This window comes from Xiphias gladius, chromosome 24 (assembly GCF_016859285.1).
Source record: "Xiphias gladius isolate SHS-SW01 ecotype Sanya breed wild chromosome 24, ASM1685928v1, whole genome shotgun sequence".
Classification (NCBI taxonomy): Eukaryota; Metazoa; Chordata; class Actinopteri; order Istiophoriformes; family Xiphiidae; genus Xiphias; species Xiphias gladius.
In genome coordinates, this window is record NC_053423.1 from 1,231,979 (window position 1) to 1,243,929 (window position 11,951).

At 38.3% G+C, this 11,951-nt stretch overlaps 2 protein-coding genes across 4 annotated transcripts in view; both read right to left on the minus strand.

Moving 5' to 3' along the window:
- The window catches only part of gtf2h4 (general transcription factor IIH, polypeptide 4), a 47,886-nt gene extending 44,113 nt beyond the window's left edge, over positions 1-3,773 (minus strand). The window contains exons 1-2 of one of the 3 annotated variants that reach the window (XM_040121676.1): positions 3,721-3,772; positions 3,363-3,480 (exon numbers count right to left, since the gene is read on the minus strand). In XM_040121676.1, coding sequence (XP_039977610.1) covers positions 3,363-3,471 — 109 coding nt within the window. In that variant the 5' untranslated portion in view covers positions 3,472-3,480; positions 3,721-3,772. Of the gene's footprint in view, positions 1-3,362 lie in introns of all 3 variants that reach the window. The other 2 variants (XM_040121678.1, XM_040121675.1) reach the window with 2 other exon arrangements.
- A 4,928-nt stretch (positions 3,774-8,701) lies between these two features.
- On the minus strand, positions 8,702-11,286 carry polr1h (RNA polymerase I subunit H). The gene is made up of 5 exons (XM_040122711.1): positions 11,112-11,286; positions 10,548-10,665; positions 9,928-10,031; positions 9,729-9,838; positions 8,702-8,958 (listed from the first exon to the last, which is right to left on the minus strand). The coding sequence occupies exons 2-5, from the start codon at positions 10,663-10,665 to the stop codon at positions 8,934-8,936; spliced, it is 357 nt and encodes a 118-aa protein (XP_039978645.1). The 5' UTR covers positions 11,112-11,286; the 3' UTR covers positions 8,702-8,933.
- Positions 11,287-11,951: the final 665 nt, after the last annotated feature.

The following is an 11,951-nucleotide window of genomic DNA, read 5'->3' on the forward strand; positions in this document are numbered from 1 at the left end:
TGTTTGCTTTAATATGCGGTTTTGAGAGTTAAACCATGGAGCCAACCTCCTTTGTTTTATTATCTTCTTTTGTAGAGGGGCAAAATAGTTGAGTGTCATTCTCATTGAGCCTGCAGCACCATCAACAAGATGATCAATTTGGGAGGGACAAAAGTTAGAATAGGAGTCCTCTGTTATATTGTAACATGGCAGTGAATTAAGTGCTGATGGAATCACTTCCTTAAATTTAGCTACAGCACTATCAGATAGATATCTAGAAAAGACATTTTTGCCTAATAGTGTGTAGTCCAGTAACAGGAATTCAAAAGTTATTAAATAATGGTCAGATAAAAGAGGATTCTGTGAAAAAAAAATGTTCAATTTCGATGCCATAAATCAGAACAAGGCTGAGGTTTAATGACACTCTGAACGAAGCCAATTGGGTCTAACAATGTGATAAATGCAGTGCTAAGGCTACTGTTATCAAAGTCCATGTGAATATTGAAATCACCTACTATAATTAATTTATCTGTACTAAGGACTATACTTGATAAAAACTCTGAGAATTCAGATAAAAATTCAGAGTATGGGACAGGGGCACAGTACAATATAACAAATAGAAAAGGCTTTAAAGTTTTACATGATGGATGTGTAAGACTAAGAACCAGGCTTTGGAATGAGTTATAACTGAGTTTAGGTTTAGGGTTGATTAACAGACTTGAGTTAAAAATGGCTGCAACTCCACCTCCTTGGCCGGTACCTCAAGGAATGTGGGTATTGATATGACTGGGGGGTGTGGATTAATTTAGGCTAACATATTCTTCATGACACAGCCAGGATTTAGTGAGACTAAATATATCAATATAATGATCTGATATTAGATCATTTACTAATACGGCTTTGGATTGGAGCTATCTAATGTTTAAGAGTCCACATTTAATTCTCCTATTTTGTTGTACTTCTGCAGTGGTGGTCTTAATTTTTATTAGGTTTCTGTGTACAACTCCTCTTCTGTTTATTTTTGAGTTCATTAATTTAGGTGGTCAGGGGGCAGACATGGTCTCAATGGGGGTCTGGCTGGGTGACTGCTGTAATGGAAGCACAGAGTAGTGTGTAAGTGCAACTCTCACCCTTGGGGATAGTCAGAAAGAGTGTGGCAAAGAATTCACATCAATTTCGCTGAGAAAGATAAACAGTCATATATAGCCACTTAAAGTGGTTAGAAGTTTTCCCCATTTTTCCCATGTCTTCCACCACCTCTCATAAGACCACTGAAGTTTGCAGGGCCTGTTTGCTTCATATGGACTGTCAGCAGAGCTCCTGGAGAAAAACGGAATCAAAAACACTGTCATACCTGAATAACTCCCTGCATCAAATGGGGTGGCAGAGGGGTTGGGTGCATATCCTAAAACAAGCTCTGATGAAAGATGTGCTGGAAGTGGATAGTCAGGCTTTCTTGCCTCTCAGCCACTTCTGATTTCCTTCTCATGTATCCCCCCACACTGTGACTGGACGGACACCAGCTGGGTCATTCCTGAAACTCCATATCTGAATCCATTTTTAGTTTATTTAAGCTTCACTTGGCCAGACGAGTTTAAAAAAAAAAGCCACACAGAAGCAACATCATGACCATAGGGTCTTACCTGTGGTAGTCAATAGCAGCATGACAATTAATCCAATGTCTGCATTAATTTGCCATCCCCAGAAACAAAAGCATCTCTCTTAGTGTAGGTGGAGGCATGTTCTTCAAGATTATCACTCTCTGTGGGGACAGGAGACACTATCCACTCTTTAGAATATGTACAAAGTATGTAACTTCAGGCAGACAAAACTATAGCTTAGTCTAAGAGGCCCTGTGACCACACACAACCGTGCTTTGCTGAGATAAGATAAAGTCAGAATGACAAGCTTCCTTTGATGGTGAAGCTATCAGAAGGGTCATCATTGTATTTTAAGAGAGTTCTTCCTGCTGGCAACTGCAAATCTTACAGATCCCGGTTTACCGCTGCTACACACACCACAGGACTTCAAACAAAACCTTGGCACAAGCACTGTTAAGTACACTGTTTACCTTTAAAGTTAAATGCAAACAAAACCTTGGCGTTTTGCCGAAACGTATGTCATTGCTTTAGCACTTGCTACAATATCATTGGGTTGGCTCTTTCTCATTTTTGTAATTTCTGCAGCTTTAGTTTGCAAAAACAGTTTCAAGCAGAGGCATGTGATATGCAGCAATACAGTTGACGCATTTTTCCTCAGCTTCTGAGGCTATTATCTCTCAGATTCTCAGATACTACAACATCAAAAAACTTGCAATTCACTCCCACACTCATGCCACACTATCTTTCACACTCTCACTATCTTTGACGCTGGGAACCAATTTCCTTCCACACTCTCTCATGTATGAAAATCCCAAGCTGCATTTGTCTCATTCATTGCATCAGCCATTTGCAATTTACATTCCTCATATGGCCAGTCACCATTTGTACACTCACACATGAGCACTGTAAAAGGCAACACCTAATGACATCTACTTAACCTACCCACCATTCCTGCAGGCATTCTTGGGCAAACTTCATTCTGTAATTTTGTGTCTGTCAGTCAGTGACAGATGGATCTTTTTAATTTGAATTTTTACTTTTAGCATCTTTTGGCCACTTTTTACAGACTTCCTTTTAACCACTGCTGTGGACTGATTAATACCCATATTTGCAACATCCACACATTAAACTATTAAACATTCAAACATTAAAGATGCAAACATACACATCAATAAACACCATGCCGACATCAAAAGGTCTCCATTACCTTTTATTGTGTTATACTACTACATCAGTGGTGGCCATTTGAGACTATGAGACAAAAATTCAGAAAGTATTTTGGCAGCGTGTACACTCTACCAAACATCGCCTCAGCTTCTGAGGCTATCAAAGCACAATAGAACCCAATTTTTCCAATAGATGCAGACTCACCACCAATCATGGAAAAAAGACTCGGAACATCTTTCCAGTGGTGTAACCTCACTGTACGTCTTATGTGTTGCGGGTGCAATCCAAAATTGCTGTGGCAACAACCACCTTTTCGGTGGTGCTGTGGGGGTTAAAACCACACACCGTAGTCTTTTTCTTTCAAATTTTGTAGTCAATCACTAACATCAACATGTAACTTAATACATTTAAATTATTTATAATCTGCATAAGATTAAAACCACATTGAGTCAAGCCACACTTAAACTCACTTGACTCTCTTTTTTCTCAATTCAAACTTATAAATTTTAATTCAATATGATGTTCACAGCCAAATTGCAGAAAACATACAGATTATTTATGATCCCGTCAAACAGAGACATGGCAAGGCAAAAGCAAAGAAAAATTTGCACTTACCATTTTTGTTCTGTTGGGATGCTGCCGTGAATGCCAAAATGTGATGGAAATCTTGTGAGTTGAAGAAAGAAACTTTCAGGAGATCTTCAGATGGCTTAAGCAGAAGCATTTATTGAAGCTTGATGCGTCAAGGACAAAAGAGATGAATAAAACGAATGTTAACAAGTTGTTAACATTTGTGTAATACCACCACAAATTTGAAGGATTCCTTCCTGATAAACTGTATTTAACAATATCCCATGTCATGCTTTACACAGTATATGTCCAAATAAGGTTATTCTTCATGGAACCATTTCAAATCCATACATATGTGAAGATTCTATCGGGTACCAAATACAAAACATTAAATCGCGTTTACCTAAGTCACGTTGTATGTAACTCTGAAACGTGTCCTTCTCAGAGAAGATGTGTGTAAATTATGACCCTGAGGAATGTTATGGCTGTAGTGTATTATGGCTACTCACTGGAGACTCCTGGTTGCTATGGTAACTGCCAATAGAGATTGGACAAGCTGGACACTATTTGCTATGCTAGAAATAAACAATGAATCATTCCTTACAGTAAGGGGTCTGTGTGTGATCTCTGTGTGTCTGTGTGATCTGTGTGTGGATTTTGAATTAGGTTTTTTTACTTCCAAACCAGAACCCAGAAGTACTGGTTTCACTTCGAAGAATTTAATCAAATCCTTTGGGGTAATGGATGGTATTTTTACTTCTGCTTCCTATGATGGGCACTAGCCAGAAGCTTAACAATTAAAGTTAATGTACTGTGGTGAAGTTGAGTGAAGGTTTTACCTCTTGTTAGTCCATAATTTATTTTGCATCTACAGTTATTTCTGTCCAAGTGAGTGCAATTGTGATTACTGCCTGGATGATTGAAATGAGTTTACTCAGGCATGCAAGGCCCCAAGACCTTCTCTGTAAGTTAGGGACCTGAGGTTTATTCATTTTATTTATCCTACTCATAAATGGAGAAACCTATGTCTTTTTTATGTCCATGTGTCTGTCTGTCCTTAGATTTTCTAGACAACCACTAGTCTGATAAGCTTCAAACTTGGTGTGTGTATTGCTGAGGACCCAAGGAAGTACAGTTTGAAGTTTTTTTTCGATGAGCGGATGTTGAGACCCCAACCCTAACCCTCCGTTTATAGTAAACTGCACTTCTCACTGATGACATCATCAAAGGTCATGCTCCAGCTTGAAGGGCACTGCACTAGTTGATTCAAAATTGTAATGACAAAAAGCTAAATGCTAAGTTAAAAAATTCCATGCCCAATTTTAATTTTTTTTCTTTATTTATTGTAATTTTTTATGTTGTTGTTCCATATTTTTTCCTGATGCAAAACTGACTTACTTTTTTTTAAATATTCCTGTAACAAGAAATAAGTGAACTTTTAACACAAGTACAAAGGATTACAACTTGAAATGTGTTTTTCATTTCACTGCATAATGGTAGGACCGTTACGTAACTGCTATCATCTTTATTTACATGATACACACAAAACTGTATCTGCTTGAGTACATTTTTACCACTTGGCTAGTGTTGCCTACTGTTGTCGAAATGGTCCACATGAGTGCTCGACCATGACCTCTCATGGACACTTTCATTTCTCTTTCTCTGCTGATTTCAAGTCCAGCCCATTTGAAGCTGCATCCAGTCTGCAGAGATATTCAACATTTTTGGGAGAATGTAATGAACAGTACAGCATAAGGGTGCTGCTACTGGGGGTTTACTTTTTTTATTTGTACTTTCTCCCTCTAATTTAGATTACTGTTTAATCCTTACAAACATCACCACTGCATCTAGATCAATAGATGCGTAAATATTATAAAGCATAGCACAGAATGAAAGGAGTAATAACATTTTGAAAAGCAAATGACAAACCTCTACCCACTATCATCACTGGATGAACTGAAAAACAATCATCTAATCTTGTAATCCTAATTAATTCTTTCCATATTATATCAGAAGCTGGCATCCTGTATTATGAGATTCCAGGGAAACCTTTAATGCAGCATCAAAAACATGCTCTAACATAGTGCATCAAGCTTGATCTTTTCATGGTATGGTTAATCCTGATTTCCAAATGGCCTGTTTGATCTCTTGTAATGACAATACAAGAGAGGTCTGATGGCAGGGAAGGCAAGTTGGAGGTCTGGAGTGTCGCACACAGAAGGCTGGCAGGCAAGCGGCGAGTAGTGGTCCTGGATACAGAGACACAAACGTTAACACAAAAAAAGAGCACTGGAGCAAGACTGAGATTGTTTAGTTCTAAGCAGCCTGAGTGTACTCTACTGAACTAGAGAGTACAACAATATGGCAAACAGCAGCTGTAGGGCCGGGGGGATTATATACTGAAAGCTTGATGAGCTGATGGACTGCAGGTGTGCTAGCTGATTGGCACCAGGTGGTTGAGAGAGAAGGAGAGAGGGAGAAAGGAAGAGGGGGGAGCGCCATGCCCCAGACACACACACACACACACACACACACACACACACACACACACACACACACACACACACACACACACACACACACACACACACACACACACACACACACACACACACACACACACAGAGACAGGAGAAGACAGGGACAGAGGGAAACACTAGGAACATAAGGGGAAAAACTGGAGTCATGGCCTACACTGTGACAGGCAGGAGTGAAAAATTACAAAGGGCACCTGATAGAGTCAATAGGTCCCCATCAGCAGAGAACAACGATGCATGTTTGATAAAAATGTTATAGGGTGATTCAGAATATAAGGAAAGCAAAACCTTTGTATTAAAAAGGATTAAACAACTTTTTAAACATTTATTTTGCAAGTACAGGAATGGGTAATGTTTTAAATGTTTATTTCTCAAAAACATCTATAGTAAAAACACAGATCTATTAACATTTTGAGAATTTGCTGTTTTTTACAGAATTGTCAGACAAGTGAGAAAAAAGATTGGTGAAATGAAAGGAGAATCCTTCTTTTTGCCATTTATTTGTAAATTTTAATGACCTTGTTACAGTCAGTTGGGATGTCCCTGTCAATGAACAACGTTGGACAACAATGTTTCTAAGCTTGGTCCTGATCAGCTTCATTTTGGAGAATGACCACTCGACTGATGCAGCTGACGCAATAGAACAATCTGAAGGGGTTGTGGCTGAGCGAGCTAGAAAGTAGTACTGTACCCCAGTCCACAAGAATAATGTCAGTTACACCAACTACAAAATGTTTTCAAGAGTGCTTTATTTTCCTGATAGTCAGCCAATATAAAGGATACAATAATTACTACTATAATAGCCAAGTGTACTCCATCCTAAGGGCATCTTATAGGTCACAATATCTCAGGTTCTTCACTGGAAGAGCACTTATCATGTTTGCTCTACTGTGGTGGCATTTTTGCAGTATTTTTTTCTCCTCAAGGGCACCAGTCAACATGTCTTACAACCAACTATACACTTAAAATAGCGCTGATCCTGAGTTACTGCATACATCTTTTTGATTATTGTACCTCTTGACTGTACTGTATCTCAGTGTAACCTCCAAGAGTCAGCAGCAGTCAAGAAAATACAGACTAGGGCTTTTGTTTTGGCTTTCTGCCAAAATTTTAATACTCAAACCCTTTGCCCATTGAATGCAAATGCAGCTGTAGCTTTGAATACTGAGAAACAGACAGTGAGTCATTTCACTGCCTGGGTTTCCCCAGTTGTGGTCAAAAGTGCTAAATTTCAGCCAGTGGAAGTGAGTTTTGTTCTTAACCGATTTGTTGGTTTTTCTACAAAGCTGATCCAATCTTTACTGTATTTGAGAAAGTAAACATCTTTGGGATGTCTTCATACGTATTTGACAGGACATTCATGATCCAACAGCTGTGATTTGATTAAGCTGAATTCATTTGGATCACCTTAGTTGTTTATTTCATTTTAAGCAAATGTTTAAGTATTTCAACAAATAATTGTACAAAAGACATAAAAACAACTTAGATGATTTGATAAGCCATATCCAGTTTACAAAATGGCCGATTCACTCATTATATTTTACACTTGTACATTGTACAAACTCCATTCAAATTGCAAAACCTGTGCTGCATATTCTGATGATGTGTATAGTTCATGAGTAATATAGTCTAATGCAGAAAGGTTTTCCAGCCCGCATTTACTGCCACTGCATCTTTAATTTGGCCAAACCATTAAGGATAATGGGTTTCATATGATTATCAGGACATTCAAAAATCATGCCAGCGCATGCCAGGAAATACTTCTAGCTTTTTAATACTGTTATGTGAATGAGTACGGCTTGTATTCCATGTTCAGGAGCTTTGGTGAACTTCCAGAGAATATTACATAGAAATTGTAAACCTTAAGAAAATACATACTCCACATCAAACAAATATTAATAGTCTTCTACAAAAATCAGCAGCAGGGTTTAGCAGAGTAGATTGCTGTCTATCACTGGGTGGGAATCAAAAATCAAAGATTTTCAAATCCTTCACCTTATGGCTTTAAAGCCACTCCAATTAATAATTTTATGTAAACAACTGATCACATGAACATGTGTAATGTGAATGTGTAGTGACAAACCCAAAGAGAAATATCACCAACTTTGCAGTTCCTTTCAGCTCTACTCAGCTCTTCAGCCTCTTTCAGCTGATTGTTTTGACTGATCACAAACTCAGCTCTAACCAACTATGTTTCCAGCAGCAGCAGCTGTTTTCAATAAAAAAATCTGATAAACCCACTGTCCACTACCTGCTCAACAGCAAACAGCAGACAAGACACAGGCAGAGACCAGTCGGTGAACATAGTGGAGCATTTAGCAGCTAAAGAGACAGATATTTTTCTCAGGAGTTGGTAGAGAACAACAACAGAGCTAAGAGTGATTATTGGAAATACAATCATCAGGTGGAAAAATAATGACTCCAAATAATGAGGCTCTATTTCTGTCAGGTGTTTAAATAAAGAACTGTTAGCTAACGCATTTACCATAAAAACTTTCTTAGCTGATAATGTGTCAGTGTTTTGTTTAGAGCTTGTTTGATGTCCCAAGAGGCCCCAAAACAAACAAACAAACAAATCAATTCATGCAGTTTTATAACTTTTTATAGCTAATAAACACCTTCAGTTTTTAATAAACAACTTCAGTTGTTCATTCTATACCTAAAGTGAAAAATCTTTGTATTAAAGCTCACTCTTCTTGGAAACTGTAGTTTAACAAAAAAAAAAAGTTAACTTAGGGTCCTCTTACAAGCTTTTTTATACAGCTTTCAACTGTATTTCACACCAATCAATTACAACTGAGCTACACTTTCCATGAAAACTGTGTGAACTCAGAAACTGGATGGAGATTATTTATTCAAACTTTATTCAAAAAGTGAATGCTAATAAGTCAGGAAAGAACAGTCACTGAAATGCTCTGCAGTGCACAGCCTCATTAGATAAACCAGTGGTAAATTCCCATTTTGCTATTTGCTTCTTCAGACTTATATTTACAATCCATGTCTTGAGAAAGCATGCAATCATCTGACACCAATACTAGCAGACATGGAGAGGAGTAGGGAAGGTGAAGCAGATTTCCTCTCAGGAGTCCTCCTTCTCTTGGTACCTGTAAAACCAACAATCATTACAAAATAACAAGGCAGAACAAAATGTTCTACAACACACAGTGTGTTCATTTTCAATGTGTTTACATGCACTGTAGTAACCAGGTTACTGTAAATCTTGGTCTTGATCATACAGCAGGTCAGTAATCAGGATTCTCCCCTGCCTCTGACCTTATTTTGAAAAAGTGACTTCCTTATTTTAAAGTCGTAGTGATAGAAGACGCTGTCTTGGTCTCAAAGCCCTGACTTTTCTTTTCCTGTGTGTGTTTCTGTGTCAGAACAGCCTGACAGCACAGTGAGAGGACAGGCAGCCAGAGCAGAGCTTTCCTTCACAGCACGAATGTGTTTGAATTTAACAAACAGGCAAATGTTAAGTGTGGAGACTGACATATTTAGACTTCCAGACGCTACTTTAAGTTAGTTTCAGTTTCGGTTGGATTTTGGATGGAATGATTTTTAATCGAAAGATGCATCACTCTGTATCTCTCTTTTCATCCAGCCACTCTGCTATTACTTTCTCTGTCTGCAGTTGTTTGTTATGCACATGCGCAGTTATAAAAAAACAATTCGAAACCTGTTTACCAGTAAACATGGCAGAGAAATTGGTGTTATCCATGAGAAATCCAGCTGGGGAAATCAGGTTTCTCTAATCCCAGACCCCAATTACATAAATCAGGTTTGTTTTTTACATGACATTTAAGAAATCATGTTTCTGGAAATAGTTGACTATAATCTGGTTACTTAAGTGCAAGTAAAAGCACTAATTGATTACCTGCAGTGTATACAGGTGAAGAAGACAGTCTGTCCTTCATCTGCAGATCTCATCTGCCTGGTGTGGTAAACCATGCCCTCTTTATTGCAACGAGAGCAGCGTCTGTCAATCTAGGAGAAGGAGATGCCCTCGTTTATACAGTGTACAGTTGTTAACATCACACACAACAGTCAGTGAGAAGCAGTCGATATGTTCTTACCACAGGTCCCTTCAGTTCAGAGTTCTCCTCGTCCTCCAGAGCCAGTGCCGACTGCTCCACAGGGTTAAAGATTACTGTAGAGTGGATTTCCTGACCTGAAAACTCTAGACAATAAAATTCATATGTGTAAGGGGTAATCCATCAAAATCTGTTCAGTTAAAAAAAATAATGTATGGTATCAACAGTTTACATATAGACTATTATTCCATTGAAAGTGGACAATGAGGTGTGTAGATTATTTAGTGCAACAGGGACATTGTTTATGGAAAGACACTCTACTGTTGATTTTTTTTAATGCATGCACATACACCACTAGACGGAAGTAGAAACATGTTTTTTTGTTGTAAATTGTTGAACTGACCCTCTAAATGTCAGCGGCTCCGCTCCTATGATTCAAATGGAATGTAGCTGAAAGTCTACAGAAGGCCTCTAGGAGCCAGACCACCAGTGTCTTACATGTGATTTGTGAAGAAGAACATGTTCCCCTTATAGATACATTTCAAAATTGGTCAGACTAGTGTACTATGGGAGATTTCCGTGCTACTATACAGCCAAGTTTTTCCCTTAATGTCTGCCGTTGAGAGCGTTAAGAGAGCGAAAGAGGACCAGACAGCTGGTACCTGCCACAGGGATGCAGAAGGAGCAGCGGGGGCAACGGATTGTGTCCTGTATTCCTGGGAGAGGAACAACATTCCCACATTCTGGGCAGAAGTTGGGATCCCCACCAAAACACGACATCTTTGTGTGAAGAAAACAAGCATCAGCACTGTACTTTAGGGGGCAGATAGACTAGTAGAAATCTTGACATTATCACTTTTAAACACAATATACATATAACTGCTGTTTTTTTTTTTTTTTATTGGACATTAGCATAATTACCATATTAGGTATAACGGAGACTGAAATAAATTACGTTGTTGTCCCGTGTTAGCCCTTGTTTTAAAAGATCAGTCAATTAATTTGAGAAGGTTAAGTATTGTGATTTGAGTCTGTGGTGAGGCGACAAAATTCAAACCTTAAAATGGGCTTGCGTGTCCATACGGATTGAAAATGTGTGCTAGCACACAATTAACGGGAGTATGTCACTCTAGCAAGTGAGATCAACTTCGCCACTGTTAGCTATCGTTATATTCAACTGCCACATCGGTAGACATTAGTTTTCAGATCATAACTTAGTTACCTACCTGTTTGATGTGTAAATATCGTTACTACCACCAAATAATACGCAGTTTCAGCGAAAAAAATCAAACGTCTCTGTCTGTAGTAATACTCAGCGTTTGGCATCTACAAGGTTAGTCACTGTGGGGTCTTTCAACTTCTCACCGTCGCACAGTGAGCGTCATTTGGGTACATTAACGTTAGCGCTTTATTTTGAACAGACGTTGTGGTTAATTTTAATCTCTCGTTTTTAAGGTATGTTGACTGCTAAACGTTATTTTAAATCTACAGCATTAGTATTATAAGCCGCAATATGTTTTTCTAAATTTTAAAGTTAAGATTCGAGCCGGGAAAACGTTTAGCAGGCAACTTGATTAGTTGCTTGTTAGCCGTCGAGCTAACTGCAGCTAGCCATTCAAATACATCATTTTGGTTTTGAAAGGTTAACGTTATCTCAGTAACTATCCTTTATTCACATAAACTAACTTAATATCAAACCTTTATCCTAGCCCGCAAGAACGTTGTACCGTATTTCTTTGATAGGTCGGTTAATATGAATTGTTATCTGCAAATGAATGGAATTTTTTTTTAATCAAAATGCCAAAAACAATTCCTCTGTTAAGTAAATAGTCACAAAACCAAACAGCATATGTCTTGATAGCTGCTTTCTAATAGGGCATCCGGACTATTCCTTGAAATTAAAAGGCCATAGTTTTATAACAATTCCACATATGTACATTTAATGAAATTCATGACATTGAAATCTGACAGCTGTTTTTATTAGGTAGGGCAGTGCATGGGGCACGTTTTCTGAAAAATGTTTTTGTTCTTTTCTAAGTTGTTGATCATCTTGTAACCCCTCGGAT

Coding starts and splice junctions, on each gene's coding strand:
- polr1h (XM_040122711.1), bottom strand. CDS start 10,665: ATGTCGTGTTTTGGTGGGGATCCCAACTTCTGCCCAGAATGTGGGAAT. Junction 10,032..10,547: donor CTTCTGCATCCCTGTGGCAG/GTACCAGCTGTC, acceptor TTTATTGTCTAG/AGTTTTCAGGTCAGGAAATC. Junction 8,959..9,728: donor TTCACCTGTATACACTGCAG/GTAATCAATTAG, acceptor TTGGTTTTACAG/GTACCAAGAGAAGGAGGACT.